The sequence below is a fragment of the Vigna umbellata genome, chromosome 8, assembly GCF_029865625.1.
Source record: "Vigna umbellata cultivar VRB3 chromosome 8, Vumbellata_1.0, whole genome shotgun sequence".
In the NCBI taxonomy this organism is placed as follows: domain Eukaryota; kingdom Viridiplantae; phylum Streptophyta; class Magnoliopsida; order Fabales; family Fabaceae; genus Vigna; species Vigna umbellata.
In genome coordinates, this window is record NC_142172.1 from 16,675,894 (window position 1) to 16,698,364 (window position 22,471).

Below are 22,471 nucleotides of genomic sequence, written 5' to 3' on the forward strand. Positions count from 1 at the left end.
ACCCTAATCAACATCTTCCAAAACATGACATTAATCATTGATAGAAAAATAATTCTGACAATATCAATTACAGAATATTCTCTATCAATATTGATTGAAAACTCAAATTTGCTTAAACTTAAAAAAAAAATCAGTAACATCAATAAAAGATTCATAACATTGACTAAAATATAGTTTATCATCGTTTTAAAAATTTTAAATTATTAAAAGTATTTTTTTTATCAAAACACACGCTACAATGTGCAAAAAAGAAATTATGGAGGTGAAAGTAAAACAATTGATTTTGTTTTAAGAATGGCTTTTAAGGGGGAAAATCACTAAGATAGCTAGGTGGGAAGCAATCATCATTCGTATACACAAACTGGGTTGGAAACCCCTTTTCATGGACGAATGCCAAAAACCAGACTTTCCTGATCCCAATCATTGCACACCCCTCTCTCTCTCTCTCTCTCTCTCTCTCTCTCTCTCTCTCTCTCTCTCTCTCTCTCTCTCTCTCTCTCTCTCTCTCTCTCTCTCTCTCTCTCTCCAATCCTCTCCAATTGTCGTAATGGATAGTAACTCAAACTCACTAACACAGGATCATATGAAATGTCAAACATCGGTTTCAGCTCCCTGTGACTTTTTTAGCTTAGCTACAAGAACCCACATGTTGGCAAGTTCATTTTCCAGGTATGCTTCTCTTTGCTTTGATTCTTCAATCGTCCTTTGAAGCTCGGCTTCTTTGTGATCCCTGTCTAAAAGAGCAGCTTCGTATGAAAGTTCCCTTTCTTTACTCAAGGCCAGTTCTCTCTTTATATCAGAGTTTAATCCACCCTGATCATTTCTTCTAACATGACTTTCTCTTTTTCCACTTCGGACTGTTCCAGTTCCACTATTTCTACGTTGGCCAGGAGAGTTCTTCAATACAGCCTGCTCAGCCAATAATCTCTCATTCTGGTTCATTAGTTTCGCAACTTCTTCTGACAACGCCTTAAGCTCAACGGCAGCAGCAGAAGCTAGGTCTTTAGCATATGAACTCTCTTCTGCCAGTTTATGATTCCGAAGTTCTAGCTGTTCTTTTGATTCTCCTAGTTCCGCCAACTTCTGCTTTAGCTCTTCTATCTCGCTTGCCTAACCAATTGTACAGTTAAATGGAAATAATAGCTCGAATACATGACAAATACTAAATGTAAATGTTAGTTGACGATGGTAATATAAAAAGAACTGCACCACTAGAACGGATGGCAAGTACTGGCGATTTTCAGATAGAAGACGCTTCCTATCTGCCTAATTGTATTTTCTTCCCCTTGACTGTAAGGAAGTTCGAAGTGAAAATTTTAAATCAAGTCACGAGTTTAGTTTTCTATTTGATGTTAAAATTCCTTTGGTATCAGATGACTCGCAAACAAGGAAGTAGTTTCAGAAGTATAGCGGTTCAATGATGACTAAAACTGTGGGATTAATTTCATTACCAAAAATGGAGAGAAGAAAGAAAACTGATATGGTATATAGTAACAAACACGCATATTTTGCGTGGAAGGTTTTAGAAAACCTAAACAAGATTGGGTGCTGACTACATGGTCAATATTTCCATTCAAAAACACATTTATGCTAGTTTTAAGATGTTTATGGAATGACAAATGGTTTTGGATTAATGTGAAATTATAGTGCTAATTATCACACTCACGGAGTGGAATGTGACACTAAGAAATCTAATGGGATTAGCCTGTCCAAACTATAATAGCACCACTCAATGTAGATTCCACAATGAAGAAAAAATATACCTGCCGTTGCAAAAGAATTTTTTCGTTAGAATTGTTTATCGTGGCAGTTTCCTTTTCAAGGTAAGGTTCATCATGGTAGCCTTTGGTTACAGAGCAATGTTGAGATTGATTGGATATAGGCCTTAAGTTTCTCAACTCCAGTGCATCTGCAAGCTGCTGTTTCAGAGAGCCAACTGTTTCTTCAAGGCTTTCGCATTCACGGATCTGAGAATGTCAAATTTTTTGCTTAGCTAATAACACAAAAACAAGACGGCAAGAAATTTCGTACAAAATTATTTAAGCATTTTCACCTTCTGATTAAGCTGTTCTTGGATTATATGGTTATCTGCTGTTTTGACCTGAATTAGCAAAAAGGTTAGGTGACGCAAGACTAATTAGAAAACAATGTATGTTTATCGTGGAAGCTACACTGCATATGCTAATAATATAATCAGAGCAACGCCTTCTTGGGTGATCAGACCATGGATTTTACAAAAACAATTATTATAACTAATAACTTAATTATACGTACTTTTTGTTCTGATCTGAACAACACTAACTCTGGTTACAAACCAAAAACTGATTTAAATTTAAACTATCAAAAAGCTCCACAAGAAGACATATTGAGTGTTGAATACTTGAATTTCAATTAAAGACTAAACATAGCAAGATTTATATATGGTCACCTCCAGTTCAAAGGATTTTTCGTTTAATTGTGTCATTAGCTCGGTGAGATTCTGCAGGACAAAACAACCAGCATTGAATTAAAGTAACAAGTGAAACAAAACCAACATTGATGTCACATGAACACACTGGCAATACCCCTGATTCATCCAACTTATCTGAGGCAATGATAGAATCAGCAATTTGCTTTTGCAGAAAATTTATTTGTTCCTTCTTAGCCCTAATTTCATCTTTTAACCTTTCCATCTCCACCTTGGTATAAATTAAGCACAAAAAGATCAACTCTCAGATATACTGCCATATTAGTGAAAGTTATAATACTAGTCAAGACAAACATTGATTTTGAAATAGTAACGTACATGAATCTGATCCATTTGAGGGTTTCTTGCAGCTTCCTGAGACAATCTCTTCAAAGTACTTGAATGAAGAGCTACTTCTTCTGACAGAATCTTTTGTTGCTCCCTCAATAGATCAATCTCATCAATTGATTTAACGCTTATCTACAAATTAGAAGAAAAAAACTATAATCTAGCAAGGAAAAAGTATATATGGCCATAGCATACAAAAACTGATCACATCTATGGCAAGAACTTCAATAACTTAAATGTACATATCCATATTTCATCAATTTGGATTACGACAAAAAGGGGATAGGTTCCCACAAATAAAGTACTTTTAAGAAAGATTCATCAAACGGGACTTAACAAATGACTACTATACTACTCTTTTAGCTAGCTAAGTCTAGCACTTGCTCAGATATGCAAAAGGATCAATAGATAAAAATCATTACAATACTAGAATCTGGCCAAAACCAAATAAACAATGTTTGACAATACTCATCACTCAGGAATAAAAAATAAAAATTTACTAAAATTTTTTTTTTCCTAGTATACAAATAACATTTTATCACAAATTTTAACTGAGTAAAAAGTTGGATACTAAAAATATGTGATTCTGCATCTATATGTGCCTGTGCGCAATGCTACCAAAACTGAGATATGTTTAGGTGATTTTTCAGAGTATTGAAATGACTTACAAATTGCTTAATGGGTTTTCGCAAAACAAAGCGAATGTGAGATTTTTCAACTGCCAGCTCTGTTAGCATTAATTTATTTAGATTATACGAAAATCTTTCATCAATTATTTCACTAAAATAATCAAATTCAAATGACATAGGAAATAGCATTTTTCTCAAGCTGCAGAAAGAAACAATAAAAGCAGTCAAGAACATACCAAAGGTGTCTCTTGTCCCAATACTCTATCCTCGTGAATTTCTTTGTCCTCTCTTGTTGATGATACAAAATCTGCCGGAGAGCTTTGTGCAGGTAGAGAATGGGAATGTCTGGACTCTGCAAGAGGAGTAGAAGGTGTGCTAACAGATTTTGTTCCACATGATTTATCACTGGTGCCTGAAAAGGCACTTAACCCAGTATCTCGTTTCTGAATAAAAGAAAAAATAGTGAAATGCAGGAACTTGAAGAAACAGGACTTTAACATATACGAATACAACAAAATAAATCCATTATACCACTTTGAGAAATATCAATTGTACAAAGAACTTCCAAATGCAACGAAGAAATGTTATATAGCTAAATCATGATTAAAATATTTGCTAGAAAGTTAAACTCAGGTTACAAATGCATGGCTGCACAGAAGGCTTATAATCTTGCATGATTATATGCAGCCAACAAAGTTCATGAATGATGATTAAAATTCTCAATTGTGAAGTATAACCAACAAAATGAACTTCAAAATAATTCCTGATCAAGAAAAAAGTGCTTCCAAAAATTAGAATGAGAAATAATAAACATGAATCAGAGGCAAAAATGACAAACTTGAGAAGACCCAATCACGATTTCACAACTAAGGGGAAACCAAAATAAAAATCAATAGGAAAGTATTATTAACTAAAGTAAAGAAATAATAAATCTAACTGAATCTGATTTAAACTGTTAGATATAATGTACTTAGAATTCTTAATATTTCTATGATATCCTCATACAAACCCTAAATAAATATTTAGTTAATAAATATTTGTTACAATTTTACAAACTCTACTCTAACGCATTCACAATTAACAATTATATTTCCCAAATTTTTTCAAAACAAAAACCAAGCATCTTAAAAATAAATTATAAAAATAACACATTAAAAACTCATGCCAGCATTGCACAATTTTAGGCAAACATATGAACCAGTGAAGTCATGTGATGATCTCAGGACTTCAGTACAAAATTAAAAACACCAAAGTCATATCATCTATGAACGACTTTAACTAAATGAAAAATACACTAAAGTCGTCAATACCCTCCAGACTTCAATATTACTCAAGTTTTGAAGAATTCACCTCATGCCTCCATGACTTTAGGTCAAACAACGATGCATAGAAGTTTTTCACATCTTGCACAACTTTACTTAAGCATAATTAATTATAGTTGAAGTCATAGTTAACCCTCACGACTTCATCAATAACATAGAAGTCGTGTTATGCGTACATGACTTCAGTTCCCCAAGTCAAAAGTCGTGTCATTTGTTGACAAGTTCTTCACAATGAAGTTGTACCAGCTTGACACGATTTGTCTCTGTAATTTTTTAAGAAAATGACCCATATCCACAATTTAAAGAACAAATTGCCCCATATCCATATAAAAAACGTATCAATTTAGGCAATGTTTTGATAAATTTCTCAAAAAGAAAAATAATGAGAAAAAGTTATCAATTCAACCACCCTACTGCGGTATCTTTCTAGCAATACACATCTATCATACTCTAGTATTGACTTTTCTTTTCATCCATGTTTTATGAAGCGCGCTTTGTAGTTCTTTATTTTCCTTTAAGAGCGCTAATTTTTCATACAAGCTTAAACCTTTGTAAGCTTTAGCTTGAGAGTGAGAATATTCACCACAGATTAAGATAATTCTTTATTTAGTTTTTACAAAGCATATATAGATAGCAAAGTTAACAGAGGAATCAAAAGACAACTTACCCGCATCTTCAACCAATTTAGTAACCCATGTTTCTTTGTCTTTTTCTCCTCCTTATAAGAATCATCAGCTGTTTCCACATTCCCCTCTAAATTAACATGCAGATCAGTGTTCTCGTCGTCTGAGATTAAATCCCTTCTTTTGTATGGAAGGTATGCCAACTATAGACAAAATTGATAATTAGAAAAATGTATATACGAGTAAATAAGTAAGCAGTGTATCGTCATCTTATGTTAATTGTAAAACAACAATTTAAATTCTTGGTATAAAGAGAAGAAAAAATTGAGAAAGCTAATCTAAAAAGAGAAATACCTCTTCTTCCCCAAAAGAATGTCTTCTACGAGGACCAGGACGGTTAGAAAATCTAGTTGAGTGTGATGGTTTAGTGGAGACCAAAATTAACTTAGTCAAGCGTTGAATTCTTCCTAATAAAGCAGCTTTAGCATCCTCTTCTTCCTCCAATCTTGATTGCAACTTGACATGACCATCTTCTAGCTTTATATATCACACAAGAATAGGTAACTATTTAAAGTCAGAATATTGAATTTTGTAGAATAACAATGAACTCAATGTGAAGGAAGTTCAGTTCAAAATAATTTCCATAATTAATTACAGCATTTCCAATTCCACCTATAATTATAATATCATTTAGAGCGAAAACAATTTAAAAACTAATTACTTATATTGCCTGTATGATCAATATCTAGAAAACAATTATAGAAAAATCAAATTCTGAAAGCCATCTTTAAGCCAAGAAAAGATACATAAAAAAACAGTCTAATAATATAACATCTTCTACCTTTTGTTTTAGGAGCACAAAGTCAACTTCACCAGTTTCTTTCGGCTGAATAGAGACAACACCCCGCTTCATTTGCTCCAATTCTTCCTTTAAGCGCTGAATTTCATGCTGGTATTTCTTGATAAGTGACTTTTCATCAATTATCTGTAGACTCAATTTAACATGTAAATTAGTTGGGGGAGCAGAGATGCTACGACATTACAGGATGTGATTCCCAGATAGAAGGATTTCATTAAAAGAAAAACATCAAATAAAAGAGACTTCTAATCTTTTTAAATGTTTACAGGGTATAATTCCTCAAGAAATGCAGGAGGCAGGTCAACAAAGTGAAAAGTCAAGAAAATGTTGTTTCAAAACTACATGAAATGGCTTTCGACTGAATTTAATGCGTCTCATTCCAACTAGATACTGCTTCCAACAACATAGAAAATATTCTAAAATACCATCCCACATAAATTCTTCATGTTCAAATTACTTGCAACCAGTTTCAATTAAGCACTCTGGCATGCAGCTAGACAGGTCTAGAATGGATAAGGTTCTCTGGACATGTGCCCACCTCACTGTAGGTAATAATACAGGTAATATTCAAGTAATCCACTACTAGGGGATACCCTAGGTAAATTTTAATATTCTACTTGACAGAAACTTAATGAAATTATTTTCCTATTCTCAAGAATAACTTCATCTTAAGGTTGGCTTTGAATCAAAGATTAACCACCACGAGGAGAGATCACACAACAGGTTTGCAAGTGGAGTGTTGCATGTGTGAGTGTTTTACTTAGTAGGCTGATTGAATACAGTGTATATTGTACTTTGCATTGTACAAAGGGAGCATGCTAATATACCCTGATTAGGAGCAGCATTTGTATTTTGTACTGTGAAGTTGTATAGAAATAAAATTCTAACAAAAAAAACCTTCAATATACCGTATTTTGAGCTGCTTGTATTTCAACGTGCTTTGCCCGGTGAGCAAACTTCAAAGTATTATGTGTCTCTTCAGCATTACTTGATGAAGGTGTTACCGTGCAAATGAGCTGTATTTTAAATGACCTCAAAATGTAAGAATAACCATGTTTCATGTTTTGTGCCACAAAGATCAACATAGTAATATTTATTTTAATAAAATAATCACATTTCTGGATATCTATACAAAAGTAAAGCCTTACAGATATACGTCCATGACCACTGAGAGAAGACTGAAGTAGTCTAGTTAATTTGGAGTCCCTGTAAGGTATATGACTAGCTCTGCCTTCAGTCAATTTTGAAATAACCTGCACAATGAATTAATCACACTTCACAAAGATACAAAGAATTGCACATTCAGGAAAACCTTGTATATATACAGGTTTTGGATGAAAAACATGTACTGAGTAAACATGTTGAAAGGATGAGTGAAAAACAAGCCATGAAGGATGATATTGCTCTAGTACCATGTTGAAAAGAGAGAAACTAAGAAGGAATGTAATGAACTTCGTGTCTTAGATACAGACATGAGTATTCTTATTTATAATGAAGAGGGGATACAGTAGGGAACAAAATCAATATCTAATGATGCAAAAATAGTTGGTAAGATATTTCCCTATCAAATCATGTCACATCTCCCTATTTAATGTAAACAAATCATATTTCTAACACATATCAATGCAAAGAAGAAGTCCAAATCCTAGAAGAATATAGAAAAAGGAAGGTGTATGAAGGTAATGAGACCGTTAAAAAGTGAACTTAAGTCTAACCCAATCCCACGAAACCTTTTGTAAGATAAGGTTTGCACCCACTTATATACTCTAAATTGGTCTTATCTTTAGTTGATGTGAGACTTCAAACACTTCCCTCCCGCTAAGGTATATACATCTCGAGCGTGGGACTAGACATTAATGGGCCGATAGCAGCCCAATAGTAGATGGAACAATATGCCTAACAAACAATAAACCTCATTAGGATAGGCTTTAACAATGGCTCTAATACCATGTTAAGAAGTGGATTTTCAACCTAACTCAATTCCATAAAACCGACTTGTAAGGTGAGGTTTGCACTCACTTATATACTCTAAACTAGTCTTATCTCTAGTCAGTGTGGGGCTTTCAACAGGGACCAATGGTAAAAGAAAGAAAGGAGGATGTATGATACATCAACTGATGAACTACACACACAAGGACCCAAGCAAAAAAGGTAAAGAAATATGGAAATAGAGTAAAAGTGAGAAAGATAGAAAGAGCAACATAAGGGACTAAGAATGCAAAAGTACTGGTTTGGGGGCACTCGCTTATTCATTCTCTCCTTTGTATCTCTATCCTACCCAGACAACCCAATTAATTCCATCATCCTTATTTATATCGCCTCCCCTTAAACCAAACAACCATTGTTGTTGCTTCAGATTTCCTCTCCATATTTGCAATCAATCCAATTGAATCTTGAATCTTGACGATATTGTTTGGGAAAACAGGATCAAATGATGCTCTCATCATGGTTGCAATCATCTTTGTCATCTAAGATTCTCATGAATTTTTTAGGTTGCATACACACCTAAGAACTTTGAGAAAAATTTCATAACCGTTTTCAGAAGTTAACTCCTCAGCAAGCACAACAACTGCAAACATGATGATGACCTAATAGCCTAAACTTGAGAGAGTTAGTTCAAGACATGGTCTCAAATCCTTAATGTCGAGGTGATCTAGACTTCAATACTCAACTTCTTTGTTCTTCTAATGAAAACTTGAATTTCAGCATAAGTTAGGTAAGCCTATGCATTATCAATATTTCAAGTCCAACAAGCTCGTTTAAGGGGTATGTTAGAGATGTAATAAAAATCCATTCATGTATTTTCACCCAATTGCTTAAACTTGTGGGTTAGTTGATTCTAGACACGTTATCTTTTAAATTGTCAAGTTTTGGTGGATTCAATATTTAAACAGATGGCTGATTTAACTTAAATTCTGGTATTTTTCTATCTCATTCCGGTACATTCTATGCTAGTTCATGATTGACAATAACAAATGAGTAACTAGACAACAACAAAAAATAAAAAGAAATCCAACAGACACGGAACATTGTGCAAAATTTAGTGAAAAAACACAGATATCTCAAATAAAACAGAGAATCTGATAGAACCAGCTAACAGATTTTGAGATCTCACAGTTCCGAGAGTTAGAAGACTTTTATTGATGTAAGATCCTTCTCTCCTTCTCATGCCAGTTGTTTCAGCCCTTGAGCTCTCAGAACCTGCCAGATCGATGAGGTTCTGCATATATAAGTAAAATATATTTTTCAAAAGAAAAGTAAGTTACAATAGCAAATTGTAAGGCATGAATAATAAAAAAGTTAAATATTGCAATATAACATCTGTGCATGAGAAGGAATGGGAAATATTTTCTAAAACACAATTCAATAATTACCAATTGAGACAGTGCTACTGCTTCTCCTTCACTATTTTCACCACATGGACTACTCTCTACAGTCTGTCACAAGACAGCCAAAAGTTGAAACAGTAAAATCATCTCTTAATAAAAGCAACTCTTAACATATGAAGGAAAAGAAAATGTCAAGAATAAGGAGCATTATAAAAAAGCTTTGGAATTTGGATGAGTCATCAAGAGTTGCTCCAATGTAACTCGATCAAGTAATGTGTGCAGGAACGGAATACTAATTACAGGGCTGCATTACATGCTTACATGAAAGTATGTGTCAAGATGTAAACACACAGAACAAGTATCAATGTCAATAAGCTAGGACACAATAAAAGAAATTTGATGCCAATTAAATAAATAAATATATATATATATATATATATATATATATATATATATATATATATATATAATATCAACCCTATAATGTATCGCAAACCCACCAGGGAAAATATTGTATGGCTCCTGCTGCTGAGTAGGTTGAAGTTTGTGGACCCAACATGTCTGTGCTCTGTTATCAAATTAAATAACATAACTTAGCAGTGGCACACCACCAAGTAGTGTTATAGAGGAATCCAATTCACAAGATCATTAACAGGACAGGTTAAACAGGTTTGATTAGGATTTACAAACCACCCACCCATAAGCCTTGTATGTGTTGTATAATGTGTTAAGTGATAATATCATATTAAAAATTGTCCATCAATATGCTTAGTATTTTAAATGCATAACAAATTTTACAAAAGAAAACTTTCAAACAAAGTGATAGGAACAGAATTTACAGTTAGATGTTAAGATGTGTGTTTCTGTTAATTGGACTCAGCCCATTCTGTATTAAGGGCATTGGCCTATATCTTATATTATAAATAAACTACCTTATGTGTATGCAAAAGACACAAGGGATATTTTCTCCCAATCTTCTCTATTTGTCACATGGTATCTAGAGCATAGGATTAGTTCCAGCCAACTCCACGGTCTCCGGCACACATCATCGCCGCTGTCGCCGTCGTCGCTGTCGCCGCTGCCATTGTCGCCACCGCAACCGCCATAGCCGCCACCGTCGTCGGAGTTCCAGAATCGACCGACGACCACACCATCGGAATCGTCTCAGCGGGCGACCACCGTGGTACAAAAATCGCGGTGAACGGACCATCCACGCACCGCGGCAACAGTCGCCGGGGCCGCCGCTTCCCGCCGCGCGTGCCGGCGCGTCGCTGGAGAGTTCCGTCGCCGATCAGAACCGCCGTGATCGCCTCCTCGTCCTCTTTCTGGATCTGTGGTCGTTGCGTCAATCGGAGCACTTTGGATTTTTAGGGTTTCTCCTTCTCCATGGCATCTTCCTCAGTCTACAAACACCTCTGTTGGTGGCTCATCTTCTGATCCCTCAATATACACCAATTATGTGAATGTACACTTGTCCATTGACAAGTTAGATGGCACAAATCATGCAACATGGGCGTCCGACATCACACTTTGGTTGAAGAATCAGGGGTACTTAGATCACCTTACTCAAAATGTGACTACTGCTACCACAGATGACACTTCCCGCTGGATGAAAATTGATGCTCAGTTATGCATTGTTATAAAGTCCACCATTCACTCCTCATTGAAACAAATGTTTCGATCATATGAAACATGTTCAGAAGTATGGGCACAAGCGAAGTTGTTATACACAAGTGACACTCAGCGACTTTATGGTGTTTGTCAGGACCTATTAACTGTTATTGGTCCGCGCAATCATGGTCCCATGGCAGAATATTTGGGTAAAATTCATGCCCTTCTTCATGATTTTAATGATATATTACCTCCTGCTTCCACTCCTGCTGAAGAACTGGAACAACGATCAAAGTTCTTCATGTTGTTGGCATTATACGGACTCTCTGAAGATGTCTCTCATGTCCGTGATCAGATTTTAGTTTCTCCTGTCATACCCAACTTTACTTCAACTTGTTCTACTCTTTTGCGTATACCGAGCAATCCAGTCACTGAGACATCTCCTCATATTGATGATTCCTCAGTTATGGCTATCCAACGTGATGATCGAAGTCGGTCTCGCAAGCCAAGTAAAGGACGTCCAAAATGTGACCACTGGGGCAAGTTAGGCCACAAAATTGATCGATGTTATGTGCTTCATGGGCGTCCTCCTCGACCTGTAGCAATGGCTAATTCTTATTCATCTCCCCGATCACCGTCTGCAGACCATCCTACTTCATCTAATACCGTTGAAAAACCTGCAATCTTTAACGAATTTCTCAAATGGTATGAGGATCGTCAGCACTCTAGTTCCACTACATCTGCATCTGTTGCACGTACAGGTGCACCTTTTGTTGGTCTGACTCACTTTCACTCCCTCGGACCTTGGGTCCTTGACTCAGGCGCCACCGATCATATCACTGGTAACAAGTCCTTGTTTTCTTCCTTGTCATGTCCGGATAATTTACCCTCGGTAACGATGGCTGATGGGTCTAGAGTCTCATCTCATGGTGTTGGTACTGTTGATATTTTTCCGTCCATATCCATTGATCATGTACTTTATGTTCCTGGGTCTCCCTTCAACTTATTGTCCATAAGTCATCTAACTCGTACCCTTAATTGTGTTATTTCATTTACTAAAGATTTTGTTTGGTTGCAGGACCGGAGTTCGAAACACATGATTGGCACAGGATGTGAGTCTCATGGCCTATATCATCTTCGCCCTTCTCCACATGTTGGCGTAATCATGGAGTCACCATCCCTTCTTCATGCTCAGTTAGGTCATCCTAGTCTTGGCAAACTACAACAACTTGTCCCGAGGTTGTCAAAATTATCAAGTTTGTCGTGTGAGTCTTGTCAGTTAGGAAAGCATACTCGTAGTTCCTTTCCTCGTAGTGTCTCACAACGGGCGTCGTCCCCCTTTTCATTGGTTCATTCTGACATTTGGGGACCTAGTCGTGTTAAGTCCACTTTAGGTTTTCAGTATTTTGTTACTTTTATTGATGACTATTCCAGATGTACTTAGTTGTTTTTAATGAAGAATCGTTCTGAGTTGTTTCCTATTTTTCAATCATTTTTCAATGAAATAAAAACACAGTTTGGGGTTTCTATTTGAAATTTACGTAGTGATAATGGCCGTGAATACCTTTCTCAACCTTTTAAACATTTTATGGCTTCTCATGGCATTCTTCACCAAACCTCATGTGCTTATACCCCTCAACAAAATGGGGTGGATGAGCACAAGAATAGACACCTTATTGAAACAACTCGTACTCTTCTAATTCATGGTCAAGTACCCTCACGTTTTTGGGGTGATGCAGTTCTCACGGCATGTTATCTTATAAACCGCATGCCATCTTCCGTCCTAGATAACAAAATCCCTCGTTCTATCGTATTTCCTCAAGACCCTCTACATCTATTACCTCTTAGAGTTTTTGGGTCTACATGTTTTGTTCATGATTTTAGTCCTGGTCTTGATAAGTTATCTCCTAGGTCTCACAAATGTGTCTTCTTAGGATTTCCACAGTCACAAAAGGCTATAAGTGTTTTTCCCCTTCCCTCAATCGTCATTTTATCTCTGCTGATGTCACTTTTGATGAATCTTCTTTTTACTTTTCACATCTATCTTCTAGTTTTGTACCTCCACCTACTACTGTTGATATTCCTATTTTCTGTGATCCTTCTAGTGATGTTCCACCCATTTTGTCTCCTCCTTCTTTAGACTCTCATTCACCACAGGATCGTCCTTCACCACCACCCCTTCAGGTTTATAGTCGCCGCAATTGTCTCCCTCATGACTCACTTCCAGTGCCGCCTCCTGTGTCTCCTCCGACTCCAGCAAATGAGTCTGATCTGCCTATTGCCCTGCGTAAAGGTATACGCTCTACCCGTAACCCTTCCCCCCATTATACTGTTCTTAGTTACCATAGATTATCTCCATTTTTTTATACATGTCTCTCCTCCATTTCTTCTGTGTCAATTCCCAAGTCTGTGGGTGATGCCTTAACTCACCCTGGCTGGCGTCAAGCTATGCTGGATGAATTAAGTGCTTTACAGAAAAGTGGAACTTGGAAGCTTGTCCAATTACCATCTGGAAAGTCTGTTGTTGGTTGCAGGTGGGTGTATGCTATCAAGGTTGGCCTTGATGGCACTATTGATCGTCTGAAAGCTCGACTGGTTACCAAAGGCTACACAAAGATTTTTGGTTTGGATTATGGTGATACTTTTTCTCCAGTGGCAAAAATGACCTCTGTTCGCCTATTCATTGCCATGGCCGCTCTTCGCCAATGGCCTCTTCACCAACTTGATGTCAAAAATGCTTCCCTTAATGGTGATTTGCATGAAGAAATTTATATGGAGCAACCGCCTGGCTTTGTTTCTCAAGGGGAGTCATATGGATTGGTATGTCGTCTTCGCAAATCCTTATATGGCCTAAAACAGTCTCCTCGGGCCTGGTTTGGTAAATTCAGTTGTGTTGTTCAACAATTTGGTATGTCTCGCAATGAAGCGGATCATTCAGTGTTCTATCGTCATTCAAGTGCTGGATGTATCTACTTAATAGTGTATGTCGATGATATTGTTCTCACAGGAAGCGACTATCTTGGCATCTCTCAGATGAAACAACACCTTTGTCATCATTTTCAAACCAAAGATCTTGGCAAACTCCGGTACTGTTTGGGTATTGAAGTAGCACAATCCAATACCGGTATTGTCATATCTCAGAGGAAGTATGCGTTAGACATCTTGGAGGAAACAGGGTTAATGAACTCTAAATCTGTTGAGACACCTATGGATCCTAACATCAAACTCCTACCAAATCAGGGGGAGCCTTTCTCAGATCCTGAACGGTACAGAAGATTAATTGGTAAATTAAACTATCTTACTGTTACACGTCCTGACATTTCCTTCGCAGTTAGCGTGGTGAGTCAATTCCTAAACTCCCCATGTGAAGACCATTGGGATGCAGTTGTTCGCATACTGAAGTATATTAAAGGATCACCTGGAAAAGGTTTGCTATATGGTCCTAACAATGATACAAAAATCGTTTGCTATTCAGATGCTGATTGGGCTGGTTCCCCTTCTGATAAGAGGTCTACTTCTGGATATTGTGTCTCTATTGGTGGCAACCTGATATCTTGGAAAAGTAAGAAGCAAAGTGTTGTGGCAAGGTCCAGCGCAGAAGCAGAATATAGAGCTATGGCATCAACTACTTGCGAGCTTGTGTGGCTTAAACAATTACTTAGTTAATTGAAATTTGGAGATGTCACTCACATGACACTTATATGTGATAATCAAGTTGCTCTCCATATTAGCTCTAACCCTGTCTTCCATGAGAGAACCAAGCACATTGAAGTTGATTGTCATTTTATTCGAGAAAAAATCATATCCGGAGATATCAAGACTGAGTTCGTTAACTCAAGCAACCAGTTGGCAGACATATTCACTAAGTCCTTACGAGGACCTAGAATTGATTATCTTTGTAACAAGCTTGGAACATATGATTTATATGCTCCAGCTTGAGGGGAAGTGTTAGATGTTAAGATGTGTGTTTCTGTTAATTGGGCTTAGCCCATTCTGTATTAAGGGCATTGGCCCATATCTTACATTATAAATAAACTACCCTATGTGTATGCAAAAGACACAAGGGATATTTTCTCCCCATCTTCTCTATTTCTCACATTTACCATGGAATATTAATAGGGAAAATGGCAGAGAAAAGTGTTCTGGTTGCAAAGGGAAAATGCAGTAGATAGAGAGCTAGGAATAAAGATGTAGAAGAGAAACTCGTTTGCCCATTTTCAAAAACCACCCAAAACTACCCGAATTGATTGTCTACCGCTCACTTGCCCCCTCTTCCCATTAACCATCAGTCAGCCTCTATCTTTACTTCAAAGCCTCCCACACTTCGTTCCACATGAAAATTTGTTACAGCCTGTGCAAGTCCCTCTAGTGCCCTTACCCATATTGTTGTCTATGATAAAGCAATGAAAATGTGTTCTCTCTTATGGGTCTTAAAAGTGATAATTTAAAAATTACATAAACTCCAAAAACTATCCACTAAAGAAACAAGCAGAAAACAAAATATGACTACTATAAAGTATGCAAACCAACAAACAAACTAGAACAATTCAGAAGAAAAAATAGCTGGCATATATACCTTCTCCGGCTGCTATAAGGGACAGTGCATGAGCAGGGGAGAGTACAACCTCTTCCTTTATTCCCTCAACGAAGGTTCCCTACATTTTAATCAACAAGTCAAACTTCGAGGGGGAAATTTAGAGAAAGAGAGAACAGAATCTTTCCAGAGAGAAATTAATGAATGGGAGTGCTTCTGTTTGAATATATGAAGTATCCAATAATATATTGATTGCATCTTAATCTCAATCAGTTATCAAGAACAAAGACAGAATATGTTAAAATTTGGTAAGAAAAAAAATAAAATCAGCACCTGAGCATCCTCTCTGATTCTTAAGTTCTGTCCAGCTGGATTTAATAAATCATTAACCACCTGAAATAAAACCAAAGTTTTGGGGGTAGAAATAACATTTCATTAAATTTCATTTCATGCACAGCTCAGAATAAAATAACAAAGTTTGAGGAAGACAATATCGACATGAAGACAAGCAAGAAGATAGAGAACAGGAAGCGGACTACCTCATTGTAGATCTCCAGATATGAAACTCGAAGAAGAAACTCTCTGTTTGGAGTCTGGTGAAAGGATCATCCGACTTTATAATGTATAGAGTAAGAAGCAAAAATACAGAAGCAACAGAAAATTGGCATTCAACATACCTCTTGGATAATGCTAAAAGCATCCTTCACAGCAAGAGGTATAATTCCCGGAGATCTTTGATCACCCTTGGAAAAATACGAGCTTTATAAGCATATTGGGTGTTTTTAGTATATACTTCGGTACAACATAAAAATTTAAGTTTTTGAACAAATTTCTATCTTAAGCATCATTTGATGAACAATGGAAAGCACAAGCAAAATAATGTAAAATACCATAATACACTTGTTAATATTAATTCTTTTAATACAACTTATACTATTGTTCAATATTATAAAATAGTATATTATTATATATTTTAATTATTTATTATAAAATGATATAGCATATATATTTTAAGTAGTAATACAGAGCTGTTTTATGTTTGTTGATCAATTATCATATATAATAGAGGAGTGAGAGTGAAGGAGAGAATGCATAATTTTTTCTTTTAAGGATCTAGCACTTGGAGCAAAAAGCTGCCCCCTTTTTACAGAATAACAAAAAGTTTTTGTTCTGTCATCTCCAACGCCTTTTGTTTTCTGTCCCAAAACTCTTTAAATTCAAAGGTTAATCATGTACTTTTATGTTTGTCCCTTGTTTTTGTGTAAATAAAATGGACCTGTTATGTTATACACTGTATCCCCAATTCCTATCTTACTAAGTGCTATCATCGTGTAACACAATAGTCAATAAGATCAATCAAATTATTTATTCTTATTTCAAAAGATAATAATTAAATTATATCAAAAATTGTACCGTGATAAATTATTATGAAGCTAAGAAGGAATACAAAAAACTTATCTTGTGGTTTTAAGTTTTAGGCATACTATGATGTTACCAGTCTAATTGTAACAGACATACACTAGTTGTACTACACTAGAGACTGATGAGATTATTAATGCACAGCACTAGTGATGATGATGCGTGCTTACCACAGACAATCACCATTGTAAACGATGTCTGTTATAACTTATATAGTCATAGTGATAAGGGATTTAAGTGGGAAAGAGAAAGAAAGAGGATGACAGTTCCCATAATTAATATTGGTGATCATCAATGTCTATACACCATATGCAAATGCCTTCCCATGGAAAGGCCATATAAAAATAAGCATATAAATAAACTTATTATACATTTCTTTCTTTTATTTTGGAAGAGACCACAGGTATCCTCCACTGGAAACAATTCCAGATAGTGGTTTTACCTGACTCAATTAGGATTTCTCCAATGCAAAATATATTTGATCTCTACCAATAAAAGATCAACAAGATGAGGGAAGAAAACTTTTGAAGTGTGATCTTACATGCATTGTATGAGTCTTCCCACTACTTGTTACACCATATGCAAATATTGTACCTGCAACAAAATCAAAGAATGGTTCAATTGTAAATTACTCAATAAGCCAATATGCAATTCAAAAATTCTAGTTCCTTGGAGACATAAGTCACTATGCGTGATTACTTCTAGTTGAAATGACCAACTTAAAGAAGAAAGAGCCACTATAAATAGGTTGTCATATAAATGAAATTGCATGTGTATCACCCATAGGGGGAATGCTCCATGGTCCAAATGATCAAGTTACCTCACTTTCTTTATGCATTGGTCATGTGAAGGTCCAAGCCAACTGATTACTGTATGCAATGACAACATTATATGAAACCAGTTGCTAAGATCTTGAATCTCAAACCTCTAGAGGTTACATCATGATCTGGCTACCTCCCTAAGCAAGAATCTGAGCAGTTTGCAATCTTATTTTATCAACAATCATAAGGTAAGTGAACAATTGAAGCCAGAAAATATATGGCTTCTACACATATTGAACAAATTTTTTTCGATGGCAATTCTTAATAAACTTTTGTCAATGGTCCATCAAATGTCAATACCATTGACACGTTCCAAAGTCAAAATATCAAACTTGATTTTTAATGAGCATTAGTATCAAACAAACAACTGATTGCAAATACCAAACCAAACAAATCAAATTATAGACTCTAAATTAGTTGGCATAACAGTGTTTAGTGTTATTCTACAGCATACATTCGTAAACTAATCTGCATAACAAGGATAATTTGATCATAGCAAGACCATATTTATACTTTAATCTAGCCAATCAAATAGAAGCAATAAGTTCAATCTGTCAATTACCATTGATGCCCTCCATAGAACCACTAATAATATGTTGAGCAGCAACATCATAGACCTGCCTAGTTGTAGTTGTGGGACCAAAGACACGATCTACAAGTAACAAGAAAAACTTAAATAAACAATATTGACAAGAAATAAAGAGAGGGAGAGAAAGATAATTTCCTGAGAAAAAATCCATACAATAAATTATTTTATTTGCAAAAATTGTACAACATCATGATATTTAGAATCTTTTCTCAGAGGATCATGATAGGCTTATTATATCATTAACTTCAAATTACGTCAACTATTCTTACTTGAAATTAACAGAACCAAAAGTGGGTCAGTTAGAATTAAAGTAGGGAATCAGTTTCTCAATTCCAGGACTACTATGGTTAGGTGGGTCCCACTGCCATTCCTCAGTTGGACTCCTTTTCTTATTTCAGGACCCTTCTAGGGAAGAAAATCCTCAAGTGACACTATTTTAAGACCCTATCAAAATAAAAGATCTAAAAGAGAAAAATAATGGATAGGTGCCTTTGTTTTTCATTAGGAAGTCAGATTAAGATGATTCAGGCTTGTTGTGCAGTCCCCCCTTCCTCTTTCTAACATCTTCTGATAATTTCCGAAAGGATAACACAGGATTAAGCTTAGGTAAGAGTTTCTTTGGTTGGGCGACATATATAAAGGAAGAGGCTATTGGACCAGCTGGAAAATATGATGTAGGTCTTAAAAGAATGGGGGATCTGGTCTTTGGAAGGTTAGGGCAAGTTTGGCTTTTCTGTTTAAAAAGACAGTTTTGCTTTTCGTCAGAAAATTTCGACTTATTTCCCACTTTCAATAATTAGTTGAAAAAAAAGAAGAGTAGGAATCAGTGAAACTTAATAGATTTTGGAAGAATAGACGTAGAGCATATTTATTTCTCAGGCTTTTCCTTGCCTCTTCAGTATTGCTTCATTTGATCATCACCATATCATTGCAGTCACAGTAGTCAGGTCCCCATCAATTCTAGGAAATGTATTTAACTAGGATTAAGCAGAAGGCTTCTGAATTGGAGTCCTTTATGAGTTTATTCATCCCCCAACCAATATCGCACATCTAAAGACCTAGAAGAAAGAAAGAAAAAATCTCTTTCTTGACATACCCTGTAGAAGTCCAACTCCTTAGATCAAGTCCTTTGTTCATCAGGTACTCAATAAGATAAATGCTAACGTTATGTTACAGACTCGGATCTTGCAAGGACCTACCATTACCATGTGTCGGATTTTAGTAAAAGTCTCAAAAGAAATAGCAATAAAAACCAATATTTATTGGATAATTGGGAAGATCTCCCCTTTGAGACTCCAGATATTTTAAGAAGTCTGGTCTACTCCTCACAGCTTTCTGTTTCAAAGAACTCCCCTAACAGTATTCCATTATTCCCTTAGTAATACAGTTCATAACAGAAAAATACCCCAAAATGGGCCCTTCCAGCTGAAGCCCAACTACTTCCTTTTAAAATACACTTGCTTAATCCCAGGTTAGCAATCAAATGTGTTGTTCTAATTCAAAAAAGTGGAAAATATTTACTACATTGCCTAACAGCATGCTAAATTTGGAGGCTTGCTTGGGAGCATATGCTGATAATTGAGTATGCGATGTGTCCTGAAAAATTGTCCTTTCCTAATCATTAATTTCAGAGGTCTCAGTAGTACATGCTCACTGTACTTTGGTACCTGTCGTTAATAACCAAAGCTTAGAATGTTAATGTATCTGCTTAGCCTTTCTTTGGTGTTCAATACACAGATTCTTCCCAGGAGTTCCCATTCTACATTTCGAAAGGAATTGGAGAGCTATTGTGTATGATTAGTTGTTTTGCTTATGTATAGTGTCTGGCTTTCCTATTAGCTTTGCCATACGATGAGTCTCATTCTTCCTCTCTTAATAGTAATATTCCTTTCTTCTTATAAAAGCTTATTCCTCTTAACCCAAAAAAAGATACTAATACTTCTGGCTTTGGTTTCATCAGTTAAACTACGTAAATTACTAACACATACATTCTAATTTCACAGTCCATACCAACCAAACAAGAGAAAACAACAAAAACCCTATTCATGAACGTCAAATTTGCATATATTTACCGTAAGCATACGCTAGGGACGGGTTATACTCGTTCCGGACCACGGTTTCTCCATCAGCATACCACGCTATCTCCTCTCCCTGACGAATTTCCCTGGGACTAACATTCCACAAACAAACCACGATCAAACTAAAACCCAAACAAACCCAAAACCACGACGCAGAAGTCCAAAACGCAAACTCTTACTTCAGAGGACGAAACCGCACCGTAACGGTCACATTCTCCTTCGCGTCCGAAGGCACGCTCTCGGAAAACGAATACGGCGTCTTGCTCCGAGCGGAAGAAGACGCCGGCGAGCTCAGACCATCCACAGAAGTTTCTAGAAACTGTTTTGAAGACGACGTCGTTGAAGAAGTCGGCGAATTCGCAGCTCTGGAGCCGCTCAATCGTAATCCCTTGGACTTCGCGCTTCGTTTCGAAGCCATCGCCATAACTCCAAGCCACAATTCACAAACTATGCAAAAACAAGTTAACTCAACGAAAACATTGATTTCATAAAACCATAAAGAAAAATTAGGTGAATCACTGAATTACTTCAACCTGTTGTCAGGTACAGTCAGAAGATGAAGACGCAGCAGGAAATCCAGAGAAACGTTTTCGCCGGAATTCTCGAAAGAGAGAAAATCAGAGGGGCATTGCAAGGAGCCGGTTAATCGGAGACGGATCGGAGAGGGGAACAAATAGGGAAATTGCTCTGAAGGAATTCAAGAGTGGAGAAGAAAAAATCGGTCATCAACTTCTTAAACAAAAGGGAAGAGAGAGTGTGTGTGAAACGGTGAGTTTTATTTAAGAATGGGTTAAGCTACATTAGTCTTGGCTTGGAAGTGATGAAGCGAAAAGGGCATTGACATTGGGTTAAGGTTGGGTGGTAAGAAGTCAACGTCAAAGATGGATTATAACAAATGGCTCTTTTTTTCTGACAGATAGAAAATGAATGTTTAGCCGATAAAAAGCGTGGTGGCGAACTTGCGGCATAATAGAAAGTGGGAACTGAAAATTTGAGACTGGTGGGGCTTTGTTTTGTCTTGGTTCTGTGTAGAAAATAATGGGGCTTTTATTCTTTTTTTAATGGTACATAGAATGTGTGGGTGGAGACATATGTTTACCAATAATTAAATTAAATTAATTAACTAACTCAATTCTTTAAATTTCGCCTCTAGTTAAGTCAACTGAAATATATATAGTATGATTGTTCTGTTAATGGAATGGTGAACTTTCATTTAAAAGATGATAAGAAAAATAGATTTATTGGTAAGTAATTAGAATAATTAATTTTAATACTAATTAATTTAGAAGTAAGATGTGATGGTTTACAATTAAACTGTAATTTTAAATAAATAATTGCGAGATGACTTAAATTTCAGAACAATTTTTATAACTTGAACGATGTTGAAAAGTTGAATTCAACCCTCCTTCCCAAAACTTTTATTTATATATGAATGTATGTATGATTTTGTTGGGTTATCCCATAATAGAATTAATGATAAGGGAAACAAAGTTATAGTATCGGGGTTTTACCTTGTCAACTTGTGATGTAAAGATAGCATGATAAACATGTGCATTGTTTTTGGTTTTGTTGGAGATATAATATGTGTAGTGATGGGATTGGATGAATAAAAGGATGTAAAGCATGTGTAGTGTGTTTACAATGATTTGTGATGATGGAATGCATGTATGATGTCTTAAGCATATTTTCACGTAATTTGGGATTTATATGGTAAATTGACTATCATATTTGAGATTATAATTGATTATCCCTTCATGTGTGATGAATTATGGTGTTTTGTTGTATGGAATCACTGAGATAATCGATTATCTTAAGTGATAATCGATTATCACAGGGTAATTTGTGTACATGTGTATGTTTCAG

The 22,471-nt window shown here is 36.0% G+C and overlaps 1 protein-coding gene across 2 annotated transcripts; it reads right to left on the reverse strand.

The window, feature by feature from the left end:
• Positions 1–263: 263 nt before the first annotated feature.
• On the reverse strand, positions 264–21,548 carry LOC124819520 (kinesin-like protein KIN-7K, chloroplastic). Of its 2 annotated transcripts, XM_088097575.1 has the most exons (24): positions 21,142–21,545; positions 20,788–21,055; positions 20,603–20,700; positions 18,504–18,593; positions 17,662–17,714; positions 16,379–16,444; positions 16,241–16,294; positions 16,035–16,094; positions 15,744–15,822; positions 10,057–10,124; positions 9,602–9,664; positions 9,343–9,447; positions 7,376–7,480; positions 7,136–7,243; positions 6,210–6,353; positions 5,723–5,905; positions 5,413–5,571; positions 3,660–3,866; positions 2,786–2,926; positions 2,565–2,678; positions 2,429–2,479; positions 2,054–2,101; positions 1,764–1,967; positions 264–1,110 (listed from the first exon to the last, which is right to left on the reverse strand). In XM_088097575.1, the coding sequence occupies exons 2-24, from the start codon at positions 21,030–21,032 to the stop codon at positions 592–594; spliced, it is 2,964 nt and encodes a 987-aa protein (XP_087953701.1). In that variant the 5' UTR covers positions 21,033–21,055; positions 21,142–21,545; the 3' UTR covers positions 264–591. The 2 variants fall into 2 exon arrangements, with proteins under 2 accessions (XP_087953701.1, XP_087953702.1); XM_088097576.1 differs by lacking the exons at positions 2,429–2,479; positions 2,565–2,678 and having other exon boundaries at positions 21,142–21,548.
• Positions 21,549–22,471: the final 923 nt, after the last annotated feature.

Bases quoted from the DNA above. Each gene is read 5' to 3' on its own strand.
- LOC124819520 (XM_088097575.1), bottom strand. From the start codon at position 21,032: ATGGCGATGGCTTCGAAACGAAGCGCGAAGTCCAAGGGATTACGATTG. The intron at 17,715-18,503 runs GTAATTGACAGA...ATTTTGTTGCAG, and splicing joins TTCTATGGAGGGCATCAATG to GTACAATATTTGCATATGGT. The intron at 15,823-16,034 runs GTGCTGATTTTA...ATTAAAATGTAG, and splicing joins GAATCAGAGAGGATGCTCAG to GGAACCTTCGTTGAGGGAAT.